Source organism: Macaca nemestrina, chromosome 7 (assembly GCF_043159975.1).
Source record: "Macaca nemestrina isolate mMacNem1 chromosome 7, mMacNem.hap1, whole genome shotgun sequence".
Classification (NCBI taxonomy): domain Eukaryota; kingdom Metazoa; phylum Chordata; class Mammalia; order Primates; family Cercopithecidae; genus Macaca; species Macaca nemestrina.
The window spans coordinates 87,130,316-87,157,713 of record NC_092131.1 but is presented as its reverse complement, the minus strand read 5'-3'; the positions used below and the strand labels follow the sequence as shown (position 1 = coordinate 87,157,713).

General features: G+C 41.3%; 1 protein-coding gene across 1 annotated transcript in view; it reads right to left on the bottom strand.

Annotated features, from left to right (window-relative positions):
- The window catches only part of LOC105496623 (SPT16 homolog, facilitates chromatin remodeling subunit), a 35,359-nt gene extending 8,249 nt beyond the window's left edge, over positions 1-27,110 (bottom strand). The window contains exons 1-19 of the mRNA XM_071100492.1: positions 26,935-27,110; positions 16,273-16,365; positions 14,760-14,930; positions 12,927-13,079; positions 12,278-12,424; positions 11,715-11,866; positions 10,877-11,049; positions 8,706-8,796; positions 6,333-6,406; positions 6,090-6,202; positions 4,709-4,774; positions 4,504-4,599; positions 4,305-4,420; positions 4,066-4,219; positions 3,473-3,600; positions 1,999-2,134; positions 1,767-1,893; positions 1,338-1,456; positions 408-533 (exon numbers count right to left, since the gene is read on the bottom strand). Coding sequence (XP_070956593.1) covers positions 408-533; positions 1,338-1,456; positions 1,767-1,893; positions 1,999-2,134; positions 3,473-3,600; positions 4,066-4,219; positions 4,305-4,420; positions 4,504-4,599; positions 4,709-4,774; positions 6,090-6,202; positions 6,333-6,406; positions 8,706-8,796; positions 10,877-11,049; positions 11,715-11,866; positions 12,278-12,424; positions 12,927-13,079; positions 14,760-14,930; positions 16,273-16,365; positions 26,935-27,000 — 2,301 coding nt within the window. The 5' untranslated portion in view covers positions 27,001-27,110. The remainder of the gene's footprint in view (positions 1-407; positions 534-1,337; positions 1,457-1,766; positions 1,894-1,998; positions 2,135-3,472; positions 3,601-4,065; positions 4,220-4,304; positions 4,421-4,503; positions 4,600-4,708; positions 4,775-6,089; positions 6,203-6,332; positions 6,407-8,705; positions 8,797-10,876; positions 11,050-11,714; positions 11,867-12,277; positions 12,425-12,926; positions 13,080-14,759; positions 14,931-16,272; positions 16,366-26,934) is intronic.
- Between the last annotated feature and the right edge of the window lie 288 nt (positions 27,111-27,398).

Genomic DNA, 27,398 nt, shown 5'->3' with positions numbered 1-27,398 from the left:
TGAGTTGTTCTGCACAGATTCAGGGTTGTTTATTTATTTTTTGAGATGGAGTCTCACTGTCCCCCAGGCTGGAGTGCAGTGACGCTATCTCGGCACACTGCAACTTCTGCCTCTTGGGTTCAAGTGATTATCCTGCCTCAGCCTCCCGACTAGCTGGGACTATAGGTGCGCACCACCACACCTAGCTAATTTTTATATTTTTAGTAGAGACGGGATTTCACCACGTTGGCCAGGCTGTTCTTGAACTCCTGACCCTCAGGTGATCCGCCCATGTTGGCGTCCCAAAGTGCTGGGATTACAGATGTGAGTCACTGCATTGGCCCAGGTTGTTTACAAAATGCAATCCCTGAGCTTGGATTTGGCCTCATCCTCCCTATCCTGCAAATACAATACTAAACTTCACAAACCTGCTCAGCATAGAGGTCATCTCGGTCATGCATATGCTGATGTTTCCCCAAGTCCGTGGTTATCTCTCCCACTTCTGTGTAGAACTGCACATCCGTGTGCCGCTTCTTCCCAAACATGATGGCATTCTGTTGGCATAAAACGGCAAGAAGACAGAAATCAGAAACACAAAGGTACCTGTGATGGAAATGGCAGTGATCCAAACTTGGGCCTCCACAGCATGCATGCAAAAATAATTAAACCATCCCTGGTGTTATCATAAATAATGATGCTTGGGAATGTGAAACAGTGTACATTTGAAAAGGTGCTGTGCTGCCGGGCACGGTGGCTCACGCCTGTAATCCCAGCACTTTGGGAGGCCGAGGCGGGCAGATCACAAGGTCAGGAGATCGAGACCACGGTGAAACCCCGTCTCTACTAAAAATACAAAAAATTAGCCGGGCGCGGCTGTGGGAGCCTGTAGTCCCAGCTACTCGGGAGGCTGAGGCAGGAGAATGGCGTGAACCCGGGAGGCGGAGCTTGCAGTGAGCCGAGATCGCGCCACTGCACTCCAGCCTGGGCGACAGAGCGAGACTCCGTCTCAAAAAAAAAAAAAAAAAAAAAGGAAAGGTGCTGTGCTCCTACTTATTATAGGAACTTTGGAAATTATGTTGCTAACAAATCTTATCTAAAGCAAAACCTTTTTATTTTAGAAAAAGAAATCTGGAGATCTTGTATGTTTTGCTGGCCATTATATAACACACCAAAGGAACAATCATGCTTATGAGCACCTTCTAGATGCCAGGCCTTGTGGCCTTGAGAGGCATTATTTTATTTAATCCTCTTAATGTTCTTATGCGAAAGGTGATTTTTTCATCACTATTTTCTAGGAAAGAAGCTGAGCGAAATGAAGTGTCTTGCCCCAGAGCTCATGATTATGTAGAAAGGTGTACCTTGAGGTGAAAGTGCAAAACAATAATCATTTCTCCATCGCAGGGCTGGAACAAAGCATGCTTAATATTATTGTACAAAATATCCACCTTGTCTCCTCGAACAGATGTGAAGCGAAAGCCTGGGGAAAAGAATGAAGAACTGTCAAGCAGTATAATTAGGTTAGGCCAAAAGGCACTGCATCTCTTCTGGCTGATTTGCACAGGGTCAGAGGAAACACCAACAACTGTATAGAGCTTTCCTTTCCTTCTGGCCACACAGCAGTAAAGGAGATTCCTCCCAGCATTTCCTTGTCATACTTTGTTAGCGCCATACTCTAACCAACTGAGCTAACTGCCGATGGCTCTTTGTCAAACTTTATTATCTGATCTGTCATTCCTACAAATGTGCCCCTGAAGACAAAGCCTAGGTATAGGAGAGATCATCAATACCATTGACATGGGCCTCCAGTGAGCCTTGCATCCTCTTTTGGGCAATATTTGGGCGAATGTATAGATCTTTCAGTTTGGGATTACTCCGGTTTAGATTGATCACCAGTGAGTCTTGTTTTACAATGCCCTAAGCAAGAAGAAAATTAATGTGAATTGTCACATATCCTTACAAGTCTCCAAAAAATACATGTCCTCCTTTGTGTAAGAATGTTTTGTCTGTGTTCAGGCTCACCTCCTTCTCTTTCTCTTCAGCTTCTCGAGTTTTATAACGTTTCTGTACTTCTTTAATAATTCGGAAAGCATTCTGAAGGTTCAAGGCTGGTACTGTCTGTTCCCCAGGTGCCTTAATATTTGATGCGCGGTATGTACTGTAGAAAAGCAGCAGCATTTATAGTGATGTATTTTTCAGGCCAGGGAAATTGTACTGATTTACTTTATCTTACAGTCAGCTTAATTTCTACTTTTTTTTTTTTTTTTTTGAGACAGGGTCCTGGCTCTGTCACCCAGGCTTGAATGCAGTGGCCCGATCTTAGCTCACTGCAACCTTCATCTCTTGGGTTCAAGCCATCCTCCCACCTCAACCTTCCAAGTACCTGGGATTACAGGCACACACCACTATGCCCAGCTCTTTTTTTTTTTTTTTTAACAGATACAGGGTTTTGCCATGTTGACCAGGCTGGTCTCGAACTCCTGGCCTCATGTAATCCGCCTGCCTCTGCCTCCCAAAGTGCTGGGATTACAGGCGTGAGCCACCATGCATGCCCATTCCTTCTTTTTCTTAAATGGAGTATATTACAAACAGCTAGTTCATTGAAGTGGGGGAAATCACATTTTCATTTTTCAAATCTGGCATAACATCCCCAAATTATCCCACTTCACACCATGAAATCATAGAATCCAATGTGGCACCAATTTTCTTGAGGATTCAATTGTAAAATACGTTTATTATTATTATTATTATTATTTTTTTTTTTGAGACGGAGTCTTGCTCTGTCGCCCAAGCTGGAGTGCAGTGGCGCCATCCTGGCTCACTGCAAGCTCCGCCTCCTGGGTTCACGCCATTCTCCTGCCCCAGCCTCCCGAGTAGCTGGGACTACAGGCGCCCGCCACTGCACCCGGCTCATTTTTTTTGTATTTTTAGTAGAGACGGGGTTTCACTGTGGTCTCGATCTCCTGACCTTGTGATCCGCCTGCCTCGGCCTCCCAAAGTGCTGGGATTACAGGCGTGAGCCACCACGCCTGGCCGGTTTATTATTTTTAACACTTATTTGCATAACTATTTTTTCTGAGATAAGGTCTTGTTCTGTCGCTCAGGCTGGATGGAGTATAGGCAAGATCAGGGATCACTGCAGCCTCAACCTCCCAGGCTCAAGGGATCCTCCCACCTCAGCCTCCAGAGTAGCTGGGTGACGGGCGCACACCACCACGCCTGGTTAATTTTTTGTTTTTTAGTAGAGACAAGGTCTCAATATATTACCCAGGCTCAAAGTAGGTTTAGTAAATATACAATATCTTCAAGAAGATTCTAAATTGGGATCCATTCTGAAAATAGTACAAAGTCAAGAAGGCAATCTGAAGTAAGTCCCAATGAGGAAGGCTTTGACATTTACTAGGTAGGGAAAATGCAGCACAGAGAATGAAATGTTTCTGAGAGTAACACTCCAGACAAGATGAATCTGGGTGTGACTATTTTCTTGGGGACTCACATTTCCTTGACAAAAGTCGCTTCAGGGTTAGGAAAGATGTTGCCTTCATTCCTGCCCAGAGCACTGCCTGGGCAATAAAAGTTGATTCGCAAGTAAGTATAATCTCCTTCCACGGACATACTTATATTCTGTTCAAAGGAAAACCATAAAAAGTAAACAGATTTCTTTCCTAGAGATTAGTAGTTACAGCAATGTTAAAATTAAGTTAGGAGTTACAAGTTGACTGCTCTTAACCTTAATCTAAATCTAATAAACTTACACATAATATATCTTTTTAATAACGAAGTATCTTTTCCCCCCAAAAATCTCTGAATTCTCAAAGGACCTTGTACCATGAATACAACTACAAGCTAAACAATGCTTAAATGAAGTTGAAAAAAAGATAGGCAAATTATGTTTCCAGACTAGTTTAGCTTTCTACTAAGTGAAAAAAACTGGAAGAGGAAGGAGAATGACAGGACAAGAGGGATGTCAGTCAACTGAACAGAGTCTGAAGGAGTGGGAGACATGATGAATGCAGATTATTTATGGCAAATACAATTACTATTTTAAGAAACAGTTTGGATGAAACCTGATGCATTGAATGTTAGTACCTTGATTGTGGCAATGTGAAAAGGTGTTGCAATGCCAAACACGGGCATTATTACAGTCTCATATTTCTTATCGATGTAGATCTTCATTTCCCGAATATGTGGTTCCTTAGGCATCAGAGATGGGTTTTTATAGGACACATTAGATTTGCGAGCTCTGGAGTGGGATAAAAAACAACTGAGAAATTTCTGCAGTCACACAGAACCCTCAGATAATCTCACTGCTCAATGAAAACTCTTACTTCTGAATCTGCTGTTCTCCCTTTTGTTCAGTCAGTCGTCTCTTTGCTTCTTCATTGAGTTGAGCCGCTAGTTCTTTCTGATGTGCTCTTCGCTTCTCTTCTGCAGTCATTTCATTCTGGTGAATGGAAAATCCAATTTATCACAACATGTGAGCCATATGATAGGTGAGATCAACGTAATTCAAAACAGTAAACTTACTCTTGTTCTTTCTGTAAGTAATGCTGCCCGAGAACCTCTTCCCAAAAGGTCCTCTGCCTCATCTTTCTCCTCCTCCTCTTCTTCCTCATCTTCATTCTATGGAAAAAGTCATAATCAAAAAATGAAATTTTAATTATTTTAGCCAATATTATTTAACTTCTTTATATCCTAAACTTCCGATACTACTTATCTATCTTTTTCCTACCTTTAGGAAAATCCCCACATTCTTCACTTTCTTCTTCACAGAAGTGAGAACAGTAGCTGGGCCATCCTAGAATTAAAAGGAGAATGAAGACACATTATTTAAAAGAGGCAATTTCATTTTCTAACCTAGTAAATGGCTGGGCAATGCTTTGAATCTTTTGGACACTAAAATGTTTGACAATGGAATAAATACAGTTTTTATCCTTCTAACCTCTAACCTCTTGTCAGGAGCTACAATTTGTTTTTTCTTTTTTTTTGAGCAGAGTTTCACTCTTGTCAACCAGGCTGGAGTGCAGTAGTGCGATCTCAGCTCACTGCAACCTCCACCTCCCGGGTTCAAGCAATTCTCCTGCCTCAGCCTCCTGAGTAGCTGGAATTACAGATGCGCACCACCACGCCTGGCTAATTTTTGTATTTCTAGTAGAGCTGGGGATTCACCATGTTGGTCAGGCTGGTCTCAAACTCCTGACCTCAGGTGATCCACCTGCCTCGGCCTCTGGAAGTGCTGGGATTAATGCGTGAGCCACTGCACCTGGCCAGGAGCTATCATTTGGGAGGCAACATTGGGTAATTGTTAATACAGGTTTGATTTGAAGGCTGGCTCAGTTGCTTTCTAGCTCAGTGACATTTGGCAAGTTACTTAAACTTGTCTGTGCCTTCAATTTATCTAGTAAATGGAGGTAATAAGAGTATCTACTTCACAAGGTACTATTTCAATGAATTAATGTAAACTGCTTAGCTTATGATAAAAACACTGAACTACCTGTGCTCATTATTATTAAAAATCAGTTCCTGCTGAGGGAAAGAAGTTAGTCACAAAAGACCACACAGGGTATGGCTGAATTTATATCAACTGCCCAGATATTTAGCAAATCCTTAGAGAGAACGTAGTTTAGTCACTGCCTAGGCCTGAAGAACCAGTGGGGGAAGGGAAGGGGGGATACGGAGTGACTGCTAATAGGTTCAGGGTTTTTTCCTAAGGTGATGAAACTATTTTCAAATTAGATTGTAGTGATGGTTACACAAATGTGAATATGCAAAAAATCACTAAATTGTACATATTAAGTCAGTGAATTGTATAGTATGTGAATTGTAGCTCAATAAAGCTGTTTTTAAAAAGAAAAAAAGAATCAGTTTCATTATTAGTATTAGTTCCTGATATTATCAAGGTTCAAGCCACAATATGACAATATGATTTAATGGTTTAAATCATTGCCTGTACCTGGGCTACAGTCTCTATTCCTAGCTGCATTAGGTTAGGCTGTCACATGGATTCTTCCCCTTAGCTAGCATTTAACAAAGCAAGAAAAAAACCACAGGGTCCACAAACGTGCCTCAAAAGTTAGCTCATGAAGACTCCAAAGTTTAGAGACAATACACACCTCATCCACAAGCACTGTGTCACCAATAAACAGGGCATAGGTTTTCTCTTCTGGCTTTTTCCCCTCCTTGTTAGTCAGGTCTGAGAATCCTAAATTGATGCTGAAAACCATTCCTAAAACAGCAAAACAAGGATCGGTCTGTGGCTGTGACAATATGGAGAGGTGTAAGACATATGCCTAAAAGAAGATAAAGCTAAAGGAAATAACTCACAAAAGTATTTTCTTATTGTATGTGAAACTTACCTTTCTTCAGTTTGTATTGATTTTTACTATTGATTACTAGGGAGCCTTCACGGAATTCAATTCCCATCCCAAATCTGAAAAGAAACAGATAAAAATCAGCAAAAGGCTACAGATCTCTAACATGGATCAAGTATAATATGTTCATTTCAATTTTCACAGTAAGACAGGCAAACATGTTTGAAATGATTTACCCCTGCTGACCACTCAGTTAGAAAAGAGGATTCAAAGACAGTCTTTGGCCTCTAAATATGCTGTATAATCCCATGGTGAAAAATAATTTCCTAATTGATTATATCAAGCCTTTTAAATTTTAGCTTATTTGCCCACATTTAAACTTTAACCTTCTACCATAAAATCAAGTCAGTAGTATTCCTGTAAACAACATAGAAATTAAGGGCTACCTTACTAAGACAGTAATAACCAGATTAAAAGGGGCAATTTTTAGTGGAACATTGGTAACCAGATTCATAAGACTTGGTATATAGGTATATATTTCCTCTTCTCCACGAGAGAAGTCTAGAAACTATATACCACAGACTAGTTTTCATCTAAAGAGAGTGCCTACATAAAGCTTTGTTTCCAAATATGTCCTTTGTTCTATAACACATTATCAGGTATTTCTAGGTGTTCAGTGATAAAATACATTTGAGAAATATACTGGATTTGAAGGGGTGTCCTGCCCCTCCACACCTGTGGGCGTTTCTCGTTAGGTGGACCGAGAGAATTGAGAAAAGAAATGAGACACAGAGACAAAGTATAGAGAAAGAAAAAGTGGGCCCAGGGGACCGGCGCTCAGCATACAGAGGACCCACCGGTCTCTGAGTTCCCTTAGTATTTATTGATAATTATCTTTACCATCTTAAAGAAAAGGAAGTGGCAGGATAATAGGATCATTATAGGGAGAAAGTCAGCAGTAAGACATATGAATAAAGTTCTCTGTGACATGAATAAGTTTAAGGAAAAGTGCTGTGTCTTGATATGCATATACAAACATCTCCATAAATCTTTTTAGTGCATAAAGAGCAGCATTGCGCTAGCAAGTCCCGCCTTTCGCCCTAAGGCGGTTTTCTCCTTTCTCAGTAAACAGAACACACAATCGGGTTTTATATGGAGATGTTCCATTGTCCAGGGACAGGCAGGAGACAGATGCTTCTCTATCTCAACTGCCAACAACCGCCAAGAGGCCTTCTTTCCTCTTGTACTGGTCCTCCTCAGCAAAGACCCTTCACGGGTGTCAGGCTGGGGGATGATCAGGTCTTTCCCATCCCACGAGGCCATATTTCAGACTATCACATGGGGAGAAACCTTGGACAATACCTAACTTTCCTAGGCAGAGGTCCTTACGAGGCCATATTTCAGACTATCACATGGGGAGAAACCTTGGACAATACCTAGCTTTCCTAGGCAGAGGTCCCTGCGACCTTTGGCAGTGTGCGTGTCCCTGCATACTTGAGATTAAGAGAATGGTGATGACTTTTAACCAGCAAGCTGCCTTCAGGCACTTGTTTAACAAAGCACACCCTGCACAGCCCAAAATCCTTTAAACCTTGAGTCACCACAGCACATGTCTCTTGCAAGGACAAGGTTGGGGGTAGGGTCACAGATTAACAGCATCTCAAATACAGAACAAAATGGAGTCTCTTATGTCTACTTCTTTCTATATAGACACAGTAACAGGCTGATCTCTCTTTCTTTTCCCCACAGGATTGAATAAACAAACTCCCCCCCAACCCAAAAACAATAATAATAAAAAAAAAACAGCCAGGCACAGTGGCTCACATCTCTAATCCCAGCACTTCGGGACATCAAGGTGGGAGGACTGCTTGAGCCCAGGAGTTCAACACCAGCCTGGGCAACAGAGCGAGACCTTGTTTCTACAAAAAATATAAAAACGAGCTGGGTGTGGTGGCACGTGCCTTGGTCCCAGTTATTGAGGGTGCTGAGATGGGAGGATTGCTGGAGCCCAGAAGATCTAGATGCAGTGAGGCATGACTGCGTCACTACACTCCAGCCTGGACAGAGTGAGACCCTGTCTCTAAATAAAATATTAGGGTATCTCAGAGTACGTAAGTTGCAAATGTGCATGGAGAGAGGAAATACAGTATGTATTAATATTTCCTAACATCTGTAATTAGATCCTGGAACACCTGTGGGCTGGACCACCACACTGGTCTAGAAAAATCTCTCTTATATACTTGGGAGAACTTAAATCTGTCTCACTTGCTCCGATAACATCATGTGCCTGGCACATAGTATAGTTTGGTAGTCCATAAATGTTGGCTGAATCAATCAATTAGCCTAAAGAAATCAGACTGACCATTGACAGTCTAATTGAAAACTGACTCAAGAATGACAATATACATCATGGCATACCCTAGGTTTTTGGTAATTTTGTTCAGCAGCTCTGGCTTCTGCTTTTTAACCACATCCATGACAGCGTTATATACGTCACATATCTTCACACCTAATAATAAGACAGAAAGGAGATATTAAAGTATCTTTTAGAAAAAACACTCAGTAACATTTTGAAATCAAAATTTACGTCCCCTAAAGCAGTGTTTCTCAAAGTGTGAACTGAACAGTCCACTCACTCTTTTTTTTTTTTTTTTTAATTTGAGACAAGGTCTCACTCTGTCACCCAGGCTGGAGTGCAGTGGCATGATTACGGCTCACTGAAGCCCTGACCTCCCAGACTCAATGATCCTCCCACCTCAGTCTCCCAAGTAACTGGGACTACAGGCACATGCCACTATGCCCAGCTAAATATTTTTTTGTAGAGACATGGTCTGCCATGTTGCCCAGGCTGGTCTCAAACTGGGCTCAAGCAATCCTCCCACCTTGGCCTCCCAAAGTGCAGGAATTATAGTGTGAATCACTCCACTTGGCCCCCTTTTTTTTTTTTTTTTTTGAGACAGAGTCTCGCTCTGTCGCCCAGGCTAGAGTGGAGTGCAGTGGCGCGATCTTGCTTCACTGCAAGCTCCGCCCCCCGGGTTCACGCCATTCTCCTGCCTCAGCCTCCCCGGTAGCTGGGACTACAGGCGCCCACCACCACGTCTGGCTATTTTTTTGTATTTTTAGTAGAGATGGGGTTTCACCATGTTAGCCAGGATGGTCCTGACCTCGTGATCCACCTGCCTTGGCTTCCCAAAGTGCTGGGATTATAGGCTTGAGCCACCGCACCCGGCCCCAGCCCCATTCTTAATCATACTATTTGAGAATCGCTAATCCAGGAGGACACTGGAACACCAGTTGGTCTTAATACTTTAAGAGTTGATAAACGGTATCACATTAACGTTATTATACATTTTCAAAAACAGATCCTTGTGGTGGGCCTGTTCCATTTATCACTAAATGGGTGAATTACTGTTATGAGAGCTGTGGCTTTAATTTTTCAGGATCTAGACTATGAATGGGTATGTCAAGCTAAAAAGTAGTCCAGATATAGTGGCCTCAGAGGGATCTTTATCTTCACTAAACTATCTACGGCTATGATTTCCAACAGGACTTTTTTTTTTTTTTAAGACGGAGTCTCGCTCTGTCACCCAGGCTGGAGTGCAGTGGCCGGATCTCAGCTCACTGCAAGCTCCGCCTCCCGGGTTTACGCCATTCTCCTGCCTCAGCCTCCCGAGTAGCTGGGACTACAGGCACCCGCCACCTCGCCTGGCTAGTTTTTTGTATTTTTTTAGTAGAGACGGGGTTTCACCGTGTTAGCCAGGATGGTCTCGATCTCCTGACCTCGTGATCCGCCTGTTTCGGCCTCCCAAAGTGCTGGGATTACAGGCTTGAGCCACGGCGCCCGGCCCCAACAGGACTTCTTAAGACCGACTTAGAGATAATGTGGAAGAATGGTGTCTGGAAGCTCAGTATCCTTCGTATTGTTTTGATGTAGGATTAACATTATATATCCTGTTGGTAGAGATACTAGTTCTCAGAACTTTCTATAACTAAGGAATAGTAATAAGGCCAAGGTATTTTGTGAAGATCTGGACATAGAGGGCCTAACAAGTCAGAGAGGTTTCTATAAACATCAATGTAAACCACAATGATCACTCATACCTGAAAAAAATGCGGATTCAAGACCTACATGCTAGGATGATTCAACATTTCTAAATCTTATTCTGTTTTTAATATGACAGCCTCAGAGACATAAACATAACACTAATGACATTTCTTTTTTGAGACAAGGTCTCAACTCTATTGCCCAGGCTGAAGTGCAGTGGCGCAAACATGGCTCACTGCCGAGGTATAGTCACAACTCACCGCAGCCTTGACCACTTAGGCTCAAGTGATCCTCCCCAACCTCAGTCTCCTGAGTAGCTGGGACAACAGGTGTGCACCACTATGCCCAACTAATTTTTTCATTTTTAATTTCTTATAGAGATGGGGGCCTCATTGTGTTGCCCAGGATGGTCTCGGACTCCTGGATTCAAGCAATCCTCCTGCCTCGGCCTCCCAATGTTGCGATTACAGGTGTGAGCCACAGCTCCTGGCCAATGACATTTTTGTGACGTAACTTCTAAACCTCCTTTTCTAAGGCACCTCACCATGTCTTAATTCCTTCAGCAGCTCCTCTTGAAGCTGGAGTAAAAAGTTGTAATTTTCTTGAACTTCCTGAGAAGGATCAACCATCAAAGTGCGAACAAGGTTGGAGCAGTAAGACTTGAAGCGAATACCCATGGCACAAGTGATGGCCCCAAAATGCATATGATTCTTGTCACTAGAGACCAAGAAAGAAAGAAAACATTTCATTACCAAAACTAGCGAAGTCTTTGGTATCAATGGGACACGGTATCAATAATCATTACTTTTCCCTGCCATATCCTAAAGCTGTGGTTGAATAAGGACCTAAACTTTTTTTGTGTTTTAAATAAACAAACCAGTTTAATAAAGGCTCTAGAGTAAACGTCAGTGACCAAAACTTTTAGGATAAAAATTCAGTGAGAAAGTGAGTACTGGATTATAAAAATGCAAAAGATATACTGAATTGTATCCATTATAGTCTAATTGTGGGGTTGTGAGGAGTCACTTATCCATCAGTCCTCTATGAATTGTGAGTTGTAGTTAGTCTTAAATATAGATAACAGAGACTGGAAAGGGTAAGTGTGTGGGGGGGCAGGCGAGGATGAAAAGAAATGGATTACAAGGTACAAACATAAGGTTAGAAGGAATAAATTCAATGTTTGACAGCAGAGTAGGGTGACTCTACTTAACAAAAATGTACTGCACCTGCGTGATGGACACCCAAGAAAATGACTTGGTGACACTATACATTATGCACTTGTAGCCAAATTTCAATGTACCCCACAAATTTGTACAGATTTTAAAAAAAGAAAAAATAGGCTAAAGTCAAAGCGCTATATTATGAAGTCTTCATATACTTACCTCACCACACTGAACTTGAGATTATAGTTGCCACCACTCTGAATGATAGGAGGGTAACACATTTCCACAGTAGAAGGGTCTGCCCCAGCAAGGTATTTTTTCTCTTCAATGGCCTTTTCCACAGACTCAGCCAGTTTGCTGTGTCGAACTTTCTGTAAGAGCATCCAGAAATAAAGTAACACTTACTAGAGGGTAGCAAAGCGGGGTGTGTGGACACTATGATTTGAAGACAAAATATATCCTTGTATAAGGATGATATAAAAAAGGTCTTACGAAATGGTTTATGCACCAGGCAATATATTGGTATGCAGGCAAAACACATTTTGGAGAACAGTATGTAGGACCTACAGCTATTCCTAGGATTCTCAAGTAAAATAATGGGTTACCTCAAGAAAACATAATGCAGGCTTACCATTATTTTGAAAAAGAGATGACGTAATTACCACCAACTTAAGTGTCAGTCTTAATTTCAAAGGAAGTGGAAGAACACATCAACAGATTTGCATGATAGACTTATTACTGCTTCATTAAAACACTAAAAAGACCCTCTCATCTCCATTTACCTCATCTGCATCAACTATTTCCATGACTCTTTCCTTGAAGAATTTGTTGAAGACTTCAGAAGTGATGCTGGCTGCTTTCTTCATTAGGTTGAGCTCCCCATCCTCCTTTACAGCGATGGTATATGCCACAACTGCACTGATATCTATCTGCAGTCAAAGTGACAAGAGTTTCTAATATGCAAATATAGAATTACAAGATAATGCATCTCTCCAATTTGAATATTATCAGTGATATTTCTGTTACTTAGCAAATGATTTATCACTGGTTTGTAGAATATTCAAATATTCTCTTCTTGAACTGAATTAAACATTTGAAATAGCTCTTTGCCAGGTCACTGTGTGTAGTACAAGAGGTGTTAAACTAATGTACTACTTAAAATGTAAACTGCCCTCTCTAGATGTTTTTGTAAAGGCAGATGGAAGAAAGGCAGGGAAAGAAATTTTGTTTCCAACTCTAAAGTGGCTGGACTATCTCCTGAAAGTCCCATCTACTGGCTGAAAAGTAAAACTGGCACACTGCTCAAAGGGGATAAAATGTGAACAAACATACAGGTTTCCCAAAACAAACGTCCTGCACTATTTGTTATGGAAGCCCATCACATTTCTGTCTTCTCAACTCTTGATTTGCTACTTTCCAGTAGTATCTTACTTTGTCAAAGCCTTCTTTGTTGAGGCAGTCATTCCAGCTCTTCATGAACTCTCCAGGGAATTTGTCTTTGCTGAACACTCCAATCTTCTTTCCATTCTTGCTTTCTTTAATGGCTTCAATCATTTTGTCAAAGCTACTCTTATTACTTTCATTCTGTTAGTGTCACAGGGAAGAAAAGGGGTCTGTTAATTAGACACGTATGTTTTACCAATAACAGGTAGAGGAATATTCTAAACTATGGAAAAAATAAATTCTCCTCCCATCCCCAACTACTTTTTATTTTTAAAGAGACAAGGTCTTGCTCTACTACCCAGGGCAGAGCACAGTGGTGTGATCACAGCTCACTGCAACCTCGAACTCCCAGGTTCAAGCAATCCTCCTGCCTCAGCCTCCCAAGTAGCTGGGACTATAGGTTCATGCTACCATGCCTGGATAAATTTTTTTTTTTGAGACAGACTCTCGCTCTGTTGCCAGGCTGGAGTGCAGTGGCGCAGTCTACACTCACTGCAACCTCAGCCTCCTGGATTCAAGTGATTCTCATGCCTCAGCCTCCCAAGTAGCTGGGATTTACAACATGCCTGGCTAACTTTTTATATTTTTAGTAGAGATGGGGTTTTGTTATCTTGCCCAGGCTGTCTTGAACTCCTGACCTCAAGTGATCCACTGCACCCAGCCTTCCTGAATAATTTTTGTATTTGTTGTAGAGATGGGGTTTTTGTCATGTTGCCCAGGCTCATCTGGAACTCCTGAGCTCGAGTGATCTGCTCACCTTGGCCTCTCAAAGTATTGGGATTACAGCCATTAGCCACCATGCCTGGCCCACTTGTAAGATGCCTTCCCATCTTTTTTTTTTTTTTCTTTTTGGGAGACGGAGTCTTGCTCTGTTGCCCAGGCTGGAGTGTAGTGGTGCAATCTGTGCTCGCTGCAAGCTCCGCCTCCTGGGTTCACACCATTCTCCTACCTCAGCCTCCGGAGCAGCTGGGACTACAGGTGCCTGCCACCACGCCCGGCTACTTTTTTTTGTATTTTTAGTAGAGACGGGGTTTCACCACATTAGTCAGGATGGTCTCGATCTCCTGACCTTGTAATCCGCCCACCTCAGCCTCCCAAAGTGCTGGGATTGCAGGCGTGAGCCACCGCACCTGGCTGATGCCTTCCCATCTTTAAGGAAGATTGCAATATACCAAAAGTGAGCAAAACATTTCTTTAAATATTTTTATATACTCAGGTGAAAGTGCTGCCATAAGTTGACCAGACTATTCCTTTTTTTAAGAGAAGGGGTCTCACATTGCCCAGGCTGGTCTCAAACACCTGCGCTCACTCAAGCAATCCTCCTATCTCAGACTCCTGAGTAGCTGGTACTACAGGTGTGTACCACCACGCCTGATACAACTATTCTTTTTCTTCAGGAAGTTAAGAAACTCAAACACATAAGTGAACAATATTCTGAGAAAACATCCTATGTTAGGTGGGCAGTATGACAAAAAAAAAATCACGTTTGATAAAAACTGGAAATGATTTATATCTAAGTTTCCTTAAGGATATTTAAGGTTATTTGCTCTAATTAAGGCACGCAGATGAAAACAAGTGTCCTCAAGACTGGAGACATAAAGTCAGTGTTCACCAGAATTTCACAGCCCATTTGTTTTGCTGCAGTACTGATAGGATTACTGAATTCTTTTCTTCCTAACAATGAAGACGTGACAGAACTTTGTAATTACAACAACAGCCACCTATAATTTCCCCTGTACATTCTTTCAAACTCCTATAAGGCATTTCCGTTCATCCCTTTTGAAGATTCTTCCACATTTATAACACATTATTAATCCTGACCTTTTCTCGTATTAGCAGTGTGATGGCAGGGGCTCCATTAGCATTCTCATTGCCCTTAGTGTTGGCAATCTGTTTCAAGAACTCCACTTTTTTCTTGCTGGCCATAAAGATGATCTTGTCATCACAAAAGACCATGATAGTATCAGTTAGTTCATAACCAAAGAGCCACGTCTATGGAAAAAGACAACAGTGACAATGGCATTTACAGATAGAAAAATTAATGCACTCATACAGATATACAGAAATACTTATATAAAAAAATAACATGTCTGAGATTAACTCCAAGGTAATCAGGCTGGGGAGTCTGGAGTGGACACAAATTAAGCAAGACTGGCCAAGAGTTGACAATTTATCAGAACAGGACAATGGGGTTCAAATGTATTATTTTCTCTACGTTTATATGCTTGAACTATCTATAATTAAAACCATCAAATCAGTTGAACAATTTGTGTTTACAGGAACTATATCAATATTTAGTAAAACAGAAATGGTTAAAACAAGGGACAGAGTGATACAGAACCATGTGTTACTACCTCCTCAATTATCAGTTGCCTACCAATTATTCATTTCTCCTTCTCAAAGAACTGACATTTTTAACTGGGGATACTGCCCAGCATGAAAACTCTATTTCCCATCCTTCCTTTCAGGTAAGTATGGTCATTAAGATCAAATTTTGGCCAATATGTCAAAAACGGAAGTACTGTGTGCAGCTTCAGCAAAGTCTTCTTAAAAAGAAAAGGTGGCCTCCCATTTTCTTCCCTGTCTCTATCTTTTTGCTTGGAATGTAGATGAAACACCTGGAGTTCTAGAAGCCATTCTGTACCATGTGCCAGAGGGCTATGTTCTTTGGGTGGCAGAATAGAGAACTGGAAAAAGCCTGGGTCCCTGAAGACTATACATAAGGAAAAGAATATTTTGTTTAACTCGCTGTTACTTAGGTTTTTGTGTTATAGCAGCTAAATCCATATTAATTGATACTAACACTTCTTTTTCCTTATGTCCTAAACCACTGCTAAATCCAACTGAACTTTATGTGATGGTGAAAATACCATTTATTTGCTCTGTCCAATATGGTAGCCACTACCGAGTACCAGAAACAGCTGATGAGACTTGAGAAATTGAAATTTTTTAAAATAAGAGACAGGGTCTCACTGAGCTGCCCAGGCTGGAGTGCAATGGCACGATCTTGGCTTACTGCAACCTCTACCTCCTGGGCTCTTGCCATCCCCCTATCTCAGCCTCCTGAGTAGCTGGGACTACAGGTACACAGCCCCACACCTGGTTAATTTTTTTGTATTTCTTGTAAAGACAAGGTTTTGCCATGTTGCCCAGGCTGGTCTTGAACTCCTGGGCTCAAGCAATCCACCTACCTCGGCCTCCCAAAGTGCTGGAATCACAGGCATGATCCACCGCACCCAGCCAGGAATTTAATTTTTAATGTGGCTACCATACTGAACAGTGAAGCAGATAATCCAACAACTCTAAGGGCTAAAAATTGCTGTAAATCTCTCACCTGTAAGGCAGTTGATTTGGCATAAACAATTTCTTCATCAACACCCACTGATACAACAATGGCATCAACGTTGGCATACTCATCTTCTCCTTTCTGAAAAGAGTGGGTAATCGTCACTTAATTTTCACATTAGCAAAACAGGAATACAGACTTCAATATTTACCTAGGATATGTATAATCTTTTCCTGACAGAAATGTCAAGTTTAAGGTACATGCCTGGTTGGCAGTCTTACAGCCATCCTATTTTTTTTTTTTTTTTTTGAGACGGAGTCTCGCTGTGTCTCCCAGGCTGGAGTGCAGTGGCGTGATCTCGGCTCACTGCAAGCTCCGCCTCCCGGGTTCACGCCATTCTCCCGCCTCAGCCTCCCAAGTAGCTGAGACTACAGGCGCCCGCCACCACGCCCGGCTAGTTTTTTGTATTTTTAGTAGAGACGGGGTTTCACCATGTTAGCCAGGATAGTCTCGATCTCCTGACCTCGTGATCCACCCGCCTCGGCCTCCCAAAGTGCTGGGATTACAGGCTTGAGCCACCACGCCCGGTCCTATTTTTTGTTTTTACAGTACTTGTTAATTGTTGATAAATAACAAGAGAAATTATTCCTTAGTCCCCAGATCTATGCTTCATAGTTCAGGAAAACAGATCAGTGACAAACGTCCTATGTAATTCAAAGACATATTTTATTTTTTAAAATTTTATTATTTATTTATTTTTGAGACGGAGTTTCGCTCTTGTTGCCCAGGCTGGAGTGCAATGGTGCAATCTCGGCTCACTGCAACCTCCGCCTCCTGGGTTCAAGCAATTCTCCTGCCTCAGCCTCCCCAGTAGCTAGGATTATAGGCGCCCGCCACCACGCCAGGCTAATTTTTTGTATTTTTAGTAGAGACAGGATTTTATTACGTTGGCCAGGCTGGTCCTGAACTCCCGACTTCAGGTGATCCACACGCTTTGGCCTCCCAAAGTGCTGGAATTACAGGCATAAGCCACCGTGCCTGGCCCAAAGTAATTTTTTATATTCTAAAATCATCTTGCACTCTCAAACGATAGGCCACCTTCATCTCAGAATCTTTCAAGGAGTTATAATTTATGCAGAAATCTATATATGCCTTCTTTTTTGGTTCAGTCACAGCAATCTTAATAGAGAGATGTAACCCCGTGGTAAAATGAACACTTCAACAACATGAAATCACAGATGCCTGGCCAGGAAGCCATGGTAGTTTTCATCCTTATAGTTTTTGTCAACCTCAACACCAATGTCCTTCCTGGCTGATGGAGAAACGGCAGTTCTTTATTTTTTAAAAAAGCTTTAAGACAGAATCACATAAAATTCAAAAGTATACAATGTAATGATTTTTAGCAGAATTATGCAACCATCACAATTTTGGAACATTTTAATCTCTCCAAAAACAAATGCTGTGTCCTTGAGCACAATCATTCCCCAACTCCCCCTACCTCCATCTCAGCCCTAGACAACCACTAATCTGTCTCTATGGATTTGTCTACTCCGGACAATTCATATACATGGAATCAAATAACATGTGGCCTTTGTGTCTGGCTTCTTTCACTTGTTTTCAAGGTTCATCTGTGTTGTGGCACGCATCAATACTTCATTCCTTTCTACTGCTGAATATTTGATTGTGTAGATATACCACATTTTATCTATCCATTCATCAGTTGCAAGACACTTCCTTAGCCTCTCAAGTAGCTGGGACTACAGGTATGCACCACCATGACCAGCTAATTTTTGTATTTTTTAGTAGAGATGGGGGTTTCGTCATGTTGGCCAGGCTGGTCTCGAACTCCTGACCTCAAGTGATCTGCCTCCACTTGGCCTCCTGGAGTGCTGGGATTACAGGCACTAGCCACCATGCCCGGCCCTCACTGTAGTTTTGATTTGCATTTCTCTAATGGCTAATGATGTTGAGCATCATTTCATATGTTCACTGACAATTTGTATACATCTTGGAGAAATGCCTGTCCAGATCCTCTGCCATTTTGTAGCTGAGTTACCGCTTTATTATTGAGCTGTAAGAGTTTTTATATTCTAGACACAAGTCCCTTATCAGGATCTGCAGACATTTTCTCCTATTCTGTGCATTTTATTTTCACTTTCTTGATGGTATCCTTTGAAGCACCAAAGTTTCTAATTTTGAAGTAGTACAATTTATCTATTTTCTTTTTTATTTCGGAGTCAGAGTCTCACTCCATTCCCCAGGCTGGAGTGCACTTGCACGATCTCGGCTCACTGCAACCTCCGCCTCCTGGGTTCAAGCAATTCTCATGCTTCAGCATCCCAAGTAGTTGGGACTCCAGGCACCTGCCACCATGCCTGGCTAATTTTTGTATTTTTAGTAGAGATGAGGTTTTGCCATGTTGGCCAGGCTAGTCTTGAACTCCTAACTTAGAGTGATCTGCCTGCCTTGGCCTCCCATAATGCTAGGATCACAGGTGTAAGCCACTGTGCCTGGCCTATCTATTTTCTTGTGCTTTTGGTGTCATATCTAAGAAGATTCTGCCTAATTCAAGGTCACTCAGATTTACTTCATACTTCTTCTACAAGGATTTCATAGCTTTAGCTGTCACAGTTAGGTCTATGATTTGTTTTCAATTAATTTTTTTGTATGGTCTGAGGACTAACCCAACCTCCTTCTTTTACATTGAATATCTAGTTGTTACACCATCTGTTGAAAAGACTATTCATTTCTCATTGAATTGTCTTGACATCCCTGTCAAAAATAAAATGATCATAAATGTGAGGATTTATTTCTGAATTTTCATGTTTATTCCACTCTTCTATATGCCTACCCTTATGCCAGTACCATGATGTTTTGATTACTATAGCTTTGTAGTAAGTTTTGAAATCAAGACGTGTGAGTTCTCCAACCATCTGATATTCTTCAATAGCTCTATAAAGCCAAAAGACTGGTCATTCTGGGTTATAATTCTGACTTCCCCTATAAAGTCAAGATAAATGCATACATAAGACTCTTCCACATTTTTGGGCTTCTGCTTGTCAATAAGGATATATGACAGCAACTGAGTGTTCTGTTGTATGTCTCTACCATGACAAAATATATTATGCAAAGAAGTCACTACCCAGAAATTACATGCCTTTCCCCATTGACTTCAGTAAGAAATGTTTTCCTTCAGCTTGGTAAAAAGTTTTATCATTAGTTTCCACTGATAGTGAAATACTAATTGTAGTTAAAACTGCTAGTCCCTTTGTATGAATCAAGGTAGTAGCACCAAACTACTTCTCCATTACCACACACTCAGGAAAAAAGGCCAGTTTCACTTAAGAATGTCCTTGATGAAGTAAAAATGATTACCATTACAAAATCCCAACCCTTGCATCTGTCTTTTAATATTCAATGTAAAGAAATAAGAAGTATAAATAAAGCACTTCTGTGTGCAGTGAATTTATGATGGTTGGCTCAAGGAAAAGCACTTGAATACGTATTTCAGTAGCAAACTAAACTAGCCATTTGAAGACCTGGATTAGCCGGGCATGGTAGTAGGTACCTGTAATCCCAGCTACTCGGGAGGCTGAGGAAGGAGAATTTCTTGAACCCGGGAGGTGGAGGTTGCAGGAAGCTGAGATTGCGTTACTGCACTCCAGCCTGGGTGACAGAGTAAGACTCTGTCTCAAAAAAAGAAAAAAAAAAGATAAATGAACAGATTTAACCCAAGAGGTCTAAACCTTACTGAACAGGAATTTCAGAAACAAAAGACATCACTAAGGAAATGCAGGGACTAAAATGATCAAATAATGCACCCTGGGACTGAAGAATGTGAGCTTGAGACTAAAAGGATTTCCCCAAAAGAGACATATCAAAGCACATTGCTGTGCAATTTCAAAACAGAAGGGATGATTCTAAATTTCAGAGAGGTTATATATGTATACTGGAAATAGAATCATATTGGCCTTCTCAAAAGTAACACTGAAAGCTCTGAAGCCAAATGGCTTCAAAATTCTGAGCAGAAAATGATTTTCAACACAGAATTTTATACCTACTACATTAACAAAGCCAACGGAGTTCACTTTGGTTAATTATATTATTAACTAAAAATGAGGACAGACTAACACTTTAAAGACATGCAAGGACTAAAGACATTTATATTCTATGCATCCTTTTTTTTTTTTTTTTTTTGCATGGGGTTACACTGGAGCTAGTGGTGAGCTTTTTATTTATTCTTTTTTTGAGACACAGTCTCACTCTGTTGCCCAGGCTGGAGTGCAATGGTACGATCTCAGCTCACTGCGGCCTCTGCCTCCTGGGTTCAAGAGATTCTTGTGCCTCAGCCTCCTAAGTAGCTGGGATTACAGGAATGTGCCACCACGCCCGGTTAATTTCTGTATTTTTAGTAGAGATGGGGTTTTGCCATGTCGGCCAGGCTGGTCTTGAGCTCCTGGCCTCAAGTGATCTGCCCACCTTGGCCTCCCAAAATGCTGATATTACAGGCGTGAACGAACCACTGCACCCGGCCCATCTTTTCTTAGGAAGTTCTTAGAGAAAATATGCTAAACAAAAAACAAAGCAGAGGCTCTTAGGATATAGGGGACCCAATATTGGAAAGTCCTGAGGTTCAACAGGCCTAAAGAGTAACCTGTACAGATGGAGCAGGATAACGTGGGGGGTGGAAGTAGGGAGTGAGGTTGCTTAAAAAGAAACAGAATAAAATTCAATGAGTGTGAGAAATTTGGAATAAAAGATTGGTAACACTATGATAGACCTGTTGGAGAAAATTAAGGCTAGGGAGACTTTTTTTTAAAGGAGAAAAACTGAGGAAATCATTAATGCCAGGAAAAACAAAAAACTGCAAAAAAAAAAAAAAAAAAAAAAAAAAGGAAAGTTAATCATACTTTATTACTTCACCCAGCAATGAAAACACTTATATGAACATAAACAATGTAATAGTAACTACTGATTTTACTAAAACTTGTGGGGAAAAGTTATTAAGAAGGACGGATGTGTGATAAAGCAAGTATAACAAAATGTTAACTGTGTGGGTGGTGGGTATATAGGGTGTACTTAAAACTCAACCTGTCTGTAAAATTTTTCCTATCAATGTGTCAGGAGAAAAATGTTGATAGGGAAGTTGGAATGAGTGTGATGATACAAAGAAGTTAAATTCAGATCTACCATAAGTTAATAACGGTTAAAAATCCACAAATCAAGAAACAGTAGTATACACAGATATTATTTAGAAATATGAAAGAAACAAAAAACTCGAAGTGGTTGCCTCTGGGACAGGTGACTTTTTGTTTTAAGGCTTTTATTAGAACTACGATTTTTAAAAAACTATATTACTGATTAAAATAATTTTTAAAGTGAGAGTTAAGTAAAATATAAAACAGATGGCAAAGAATCTGCAAAAATTGTGAAGGTGGTATCTGGATGACAAAAGTTGGAGAAACAGTGCAGCAGAAGAACAATTATCTTCCTTTGAACCAAATGGGATACTGCCTTAAAAAAAGAAAATATTTTTGCAGTCTGGTTATAGCTAAATACCCATATAATCAGTTACTACTGTTCACTGAGTGACTACTACATGCCAGGCACTGTAGTTGTTAATAGGGATAAAAAGTAAATACAAAAGTAGAGATCTAGGGCTGGGTGTGGAGGCTCACACCTGTAATCCCAACACTTTGGGAGGCTGAGGCGGGTGGATTGCTTGAGGCCAGGAGTTAGAGACCAGCCTGACCAATATGGTGAAATTCCATCTCTACTAAAAATACAACAATTAGCCGACCATGGTGGCACACACCTGTAATCTCAACTACTCAGGAGGCTGAGACATGAGAATCACTTGAACCCGGGAGGCAGAGGTTACAGTGAGCTGAGAATGCATCACTGCATTCCAGCCTTGGTGACACAGTGAGACTGTCTCAAAAAAAAAACAAACAAACAACAACAACAAAAAAAGTGGAGAACTAGATTATAAAAGCTGAGTAAGCAACATTTTAAAAAAATCTCAATCCATCTGGGCATTTATTTCCATCTAACCCTCTTTACTCAGCATTATTAAAAAGTTTCTTGGGGCCGGGTGCGGTGGCTCACGCCTGTAATCCCAGCACTTTGGGAGGCCGAGACGGGCGGATCACTAGGTCAAGAGATCGAGACCATCCTGGCTAACATGGTGAAACCCCGTCTCTACTAAAAATACAAAAAAAACTAGCCGGGTGTGGTGGCGGGTGCCTGTGGTCCCAGCTACTCGGGAGGCTGAGGCAGGAGAATGGCCTGAACCCAGGAGGCGGAGCTTGCAGTGAGCTGAGATCCGGCCACTGCACTTCAGCCTGGGCCACAGAGCAAGACTCCGTCTCAAAAAAAAAAAAAAAAAAAAAAAAAAAAAAGTTTCTTGGCCAGGTGCAGTGACTTACACCTGTATTCTCAGCACTTTGGGATGCTGAGGTAGGTGGATCGCTTGAGCCCATGAGTTTGAGACCAGCCTGGGACAACATGGTGGAACCCTCTCTCCACAAAAAATTAAAAAAAAAAAAAAAAAAAAAAAAAAAAAAAAGGCCAACTGTTGTGGTATGCACCTGTGGTCCTAGCTACTCAGGAGGCTGAGGTGGAAGATCACCTGAGGCTGGGTTGGTTGAGGCTGCAGTGAGCTGTTACTGTGCCACGGCAATCCAGCCTCAGCCAGAGTGAAACTCTTTAAAACAAAAACAAAAACAAAAAAACCTCTCTCTATCCCACTCCAGAGATAAAGGAGCTGTTAGGAGGTGAGTGAGTGAAAGTAATCCTCTGCGGGACTGAAATAACAGGAAATGTCTATACAGCTAGCTCTCCTTATCTGTGGATTCAACTGTGTACTGAAAATTAAAATGGCCAAACATTTTTCTATGTCATTACCCCCTAAAAACTAAGTATAACTATTATTTACACAGCACTTACACTGTATTAGGTATTAAAGTAATCTAGAAATAAAAAATAATGAGAGGATATACATAGACTATGCAAACATGGTGCCATTTTGTATCAGGGACTTGAGCATCCTTTGATTTAGGTAACTAGGTATGTCCTGGAACCAATCCCCAACAGATACAGATGGAAGACTGAATTTTTTTTTTTTTTTTAGAAATGGGCTCTCACTATGTTGCCCAGGCTGGTCTTAAACTCCTGGACTCAGGTAATCCTTCCACCTCAGTCTCTGGAGTAGCTGGGATTATACAGGTATAAGCTACTACGTATTTTTTTAAATCCTTCCTGAGCCACAGAAGACAGCTGTTGAATCTTAAGAGAACCCAGAACAAGAAACTAAGCTACCATAAAAATGTGCAAAGAGCCAGAAAGCTCCACTCAAGAGAAGCAATGACACTTTAATTCATTAGCTTCTTCAAAGGCATAAAGTTTCTTTGGGGTCAGTCTTCCACCACCCCAATCCTGACAGTTGGAGTAGGCTCACATGAATGTGAGTATTCCTTCTGAAAACAAATCTTTTTGACATTTTATGGAATTCTTTGAGATAAAAGGCAGATGAATGAAGTCAAGGTCCACTCATAGCAGAATGTCCCAACAGGTAGGTCTCAAATGATAATCAGATATGCCTGGAAATTGTGCCCCTCAGTCCTCAAAGCAGCTGGAACCTTAGGATGGTAGATAACCTCTTTTGTTTCTCCCAATGAGCAGCACTAATCATATTACTTGGTTAAAAATAATCATAATCATGAAAAGGCTGGCAATCTCTGAATAAGGATCTAGCAAGCATAAGAGGACAAAGAAGCATGCAGCCCATTTCCATGATCCACCACTACCACTTGGGATATTCTAATAATACAGAGAAGGTGCTGCAAATCCTTTCTGCTCTTAGCAGCTCTCACTTAAAAAACAAGAGGCAAGACTGGATCTAGACTCCAGGAGTCATAAAACAGTAGTACGTTCTAGTCACTGTAAGAGGTCTCTTGTTGATTTTTGACTAACTCCATTTTCCCATCTCTAAAATGACACGGTTTACTTAGATACAAGGCTTAATACTTTTGAAATTTCTATTCAGTTAAAAGTACGTGATAACTGCAATTGTTTTTAGGCGTAAGTTATGAAAGTTATAATTAATAAATAGTATATTTTATTTGCAATAGCCTCAAAATAGGTACCTAACTGAAAATTAACTTGCAGATAGGTAAGGTTAGTTCCTACTCTTATTTTTAAAAAAGGAAAGAAAAAGGTTAGTAGCTTATCAGTTCTCTACAATCCTGTGTACTTGTATTTGGAGTGCTGGAACTAGCAGGTTCAACTACTACAGCTTTTAAGGGCTTATAATCAAGAGTATTTAAAATTAAAAAGTGGGTGTGGAACCCAAATCATTTTTTAGTTCATTTTAGTCACAACTGAGTTTTTTTTTTTTTTTTTCAGATGGAAGCTGAAAGCAAAAGGCTTGGGATTTCTCTCTTTCTTTCATTTATTTATTTATTTATTTTTTAAAGACAGGGTTTCATCCAGGGTGGAGTGCAGTCCTGCGATCACAGCTCACTGCAGCCTCAAACTCCTGGGCTCAAGGAATCCTTCCGCCTCAGCATCCCAAGTAGCTGGGACTACAGGAACACACCACCATGCCTGGCTAATTTATTTGCTGCTTCTTTTTTGTAGAGATGGGGGCCTCATCATCTTGCCCAGGCTGGTCTTCAACTCCTGGCCTAGTGCTGGGATTACAGGCATGAGCCACGGTGCCCAGGCAGGATTGGAATTTTTACCATTAACTTCAATTTATTCTATTTCAATCCCAGTTTTCTCATTAAAAAAAGAAAAGGTGTAAAAGAGAAAAAAGTTATACAACACACCTATATATCCCACTATCTTTCTGCTATATCCAGGAGGATAAACAACCAGCTTTAACCCAGGAAACTACTACCTCTAATTAAGTATATCAGAATGGAAGCACTGTAGGCTGAAAAGACTGCATACACAAAGAACTTCTACAGGTGGGTTCTGGACATATTAACACAAAAGCAGTCTTTTGTGTTAATAAAAAGTCTTATTCAAGTAAGTTTTTCATCCACAGGTTTTGTTAACTGGTACATTTTTACATAGACTTGGCGCATAACTTTATTTACACCATCAGTGTCTTATCAATGTCTAACATTCTCCCAAGATGATGTCATTAAGGTAGTAAAAGGACCAAGATAAACTTCAGTGATTTTTGAGAAACAAAAAAAACGGTGGGTGGGAAATAACTTTCATGGATTTACCGACGATCATTTTATATTAGGTTTGCCAGGCCACAGTTAATTTGTAATGAAAGGGAATTTAGAGCTACAGATTAGTTTTCATGAATGGTACAGAGAATGAAATGATTTGATGAATCTGAATCACTGAGACTACAAACAATTTTCGTATCAAAGGTTTATAGTTTCAGGGTTTATGGGTAGAAGAGAGGGTTTCGGATTTTTAGTACTTACTGATCATTAAAAAGTATCAAGATTTTAAAATGTTTTTCTAACACAGGTTATGTTCAAATAATAATATGACACTGAGAAAAGGTGCAAAAAATCATTTGGTAGAAAATCAAAAAATTTAAAAAAATAAAATGTTCAGCATTCATCTAGCATTTAGTTATTTTTGCTTTTCATAAAATGCAACAGAGAATCAATTTTATTTTCAATTATTTAATGTATTTAGCCTCAAAAGATGAAACATGCACGGGCACCTTTAATATGAATGGCAAGGAAACAACCAATTTTAATGGCTTGGTTTTAGTAGATGATCAGTTTGAAAGATAATTATTTACAATGCTGAAATGAGAACTGATCATTTTTCTCAAAACGTTTTTCAGGTTAAAAAAAAATCTTTATTAGTTGTATCTTCCCTTAATGACAGGGTTCAGGGGCAAGACTTAAGCTAGCCAACTCAGACTACATCACAGAATGCAACCAAATGTTTGCTCAATTAGTAAGTTAACATCATAAAAATAAGTTTTAACTGTGGACGATTTTAAAGCAGCAAAACTGCCGAATCTTTAAAAAACTGGGAACTGCCACAGCTCTTTTAATGAACACGTGCCCCGGATACGCTACCAAGGAACTAATAAGGTTTTAGGCATCGTTTTGTTTTGTTTTGGTATTACTAATGTCTGCAGGCTTTCAGCGTTAGGTCTCTCTCTGTAACCCACAGCAGGGCCTAGAACATGAGGCGGTTGCGCGTGAGCAGTATTTCTTTTTTTAACTCCAGGAAATGCCCCGCAAACGATAAACGCTAAGAGCCCGACTGACATCCTTCTTGCCCTTCCATCTCTTCTTTACGAAAACGGTTATAACCCTGGCGGGACCAGGGGTGGAACATTGTGGTTTTGAAGGGACAGAGCGAGTGCGTGGGTGCGTGAGAACACGGCAGGAAGGGGCAACGAGACGTGACCACTAAGCAGGGGGGAAGGATGTTGCCTCTTCTAGGGCGGGAAGAGACTGCGAGAGATGCTGTTATGCATGACCAAGGCTGGCACGCGGGGAAGATGGTGATGGCCGCAGGACAGGGTGAATGCGAGGGATTCCCTGTTAAGGGGCAGCGTTCGTGGCCGCCTCCGGTGAACGATTCGGGAGCAACGAAAAGGGTGAGGCATTGAACCCGGGAATTCCTGACCGAAAGAGAAAAAAGGGCGCCGAGAAACAGGGTTATTATGGGATGGCTGAAGGGGCTCCCTAGGAAAAATTACAGGATCTTCCTCACCCGCCAATTGCTGTACAGTCTCTTCACTCGCCGATAATAAGCGTCTTTGTCCAGAGTCACAGCCATAGCCCCAGACGCCGCTTCTCCTCGGGTTCCGAGAATCACGCGAGGTCCCGGCTCCGCCACCCGCTCTCGGCCCAGGAATCCCGCACTCTCCCAATGACCCGGAAGTATCGACCTCAAAGATGCCCTTTCCGCTTCCGGGTCCCGACAGCGTTAGGGATTTCTTTTTTTTTTTTTTTCCCCCAATCCTCTTTCGGATGGGCGGGGGAAAGATAGAAAGAAAAACAGGGGAAAATCAACAAAATGTGCGAGGCAAACAGTCGATTTTCGCGGGGTTTTCTTGTCAACTTCGCCACTGCCGCACGCGAATCGACGTCGTCACGTGACGCTCTGCCTCCGCCCTTAACTCAGCCCAGCCGCGGTTTCCAGGACCTCAAGACTTTTTGCCTAGGCGGCAGCCG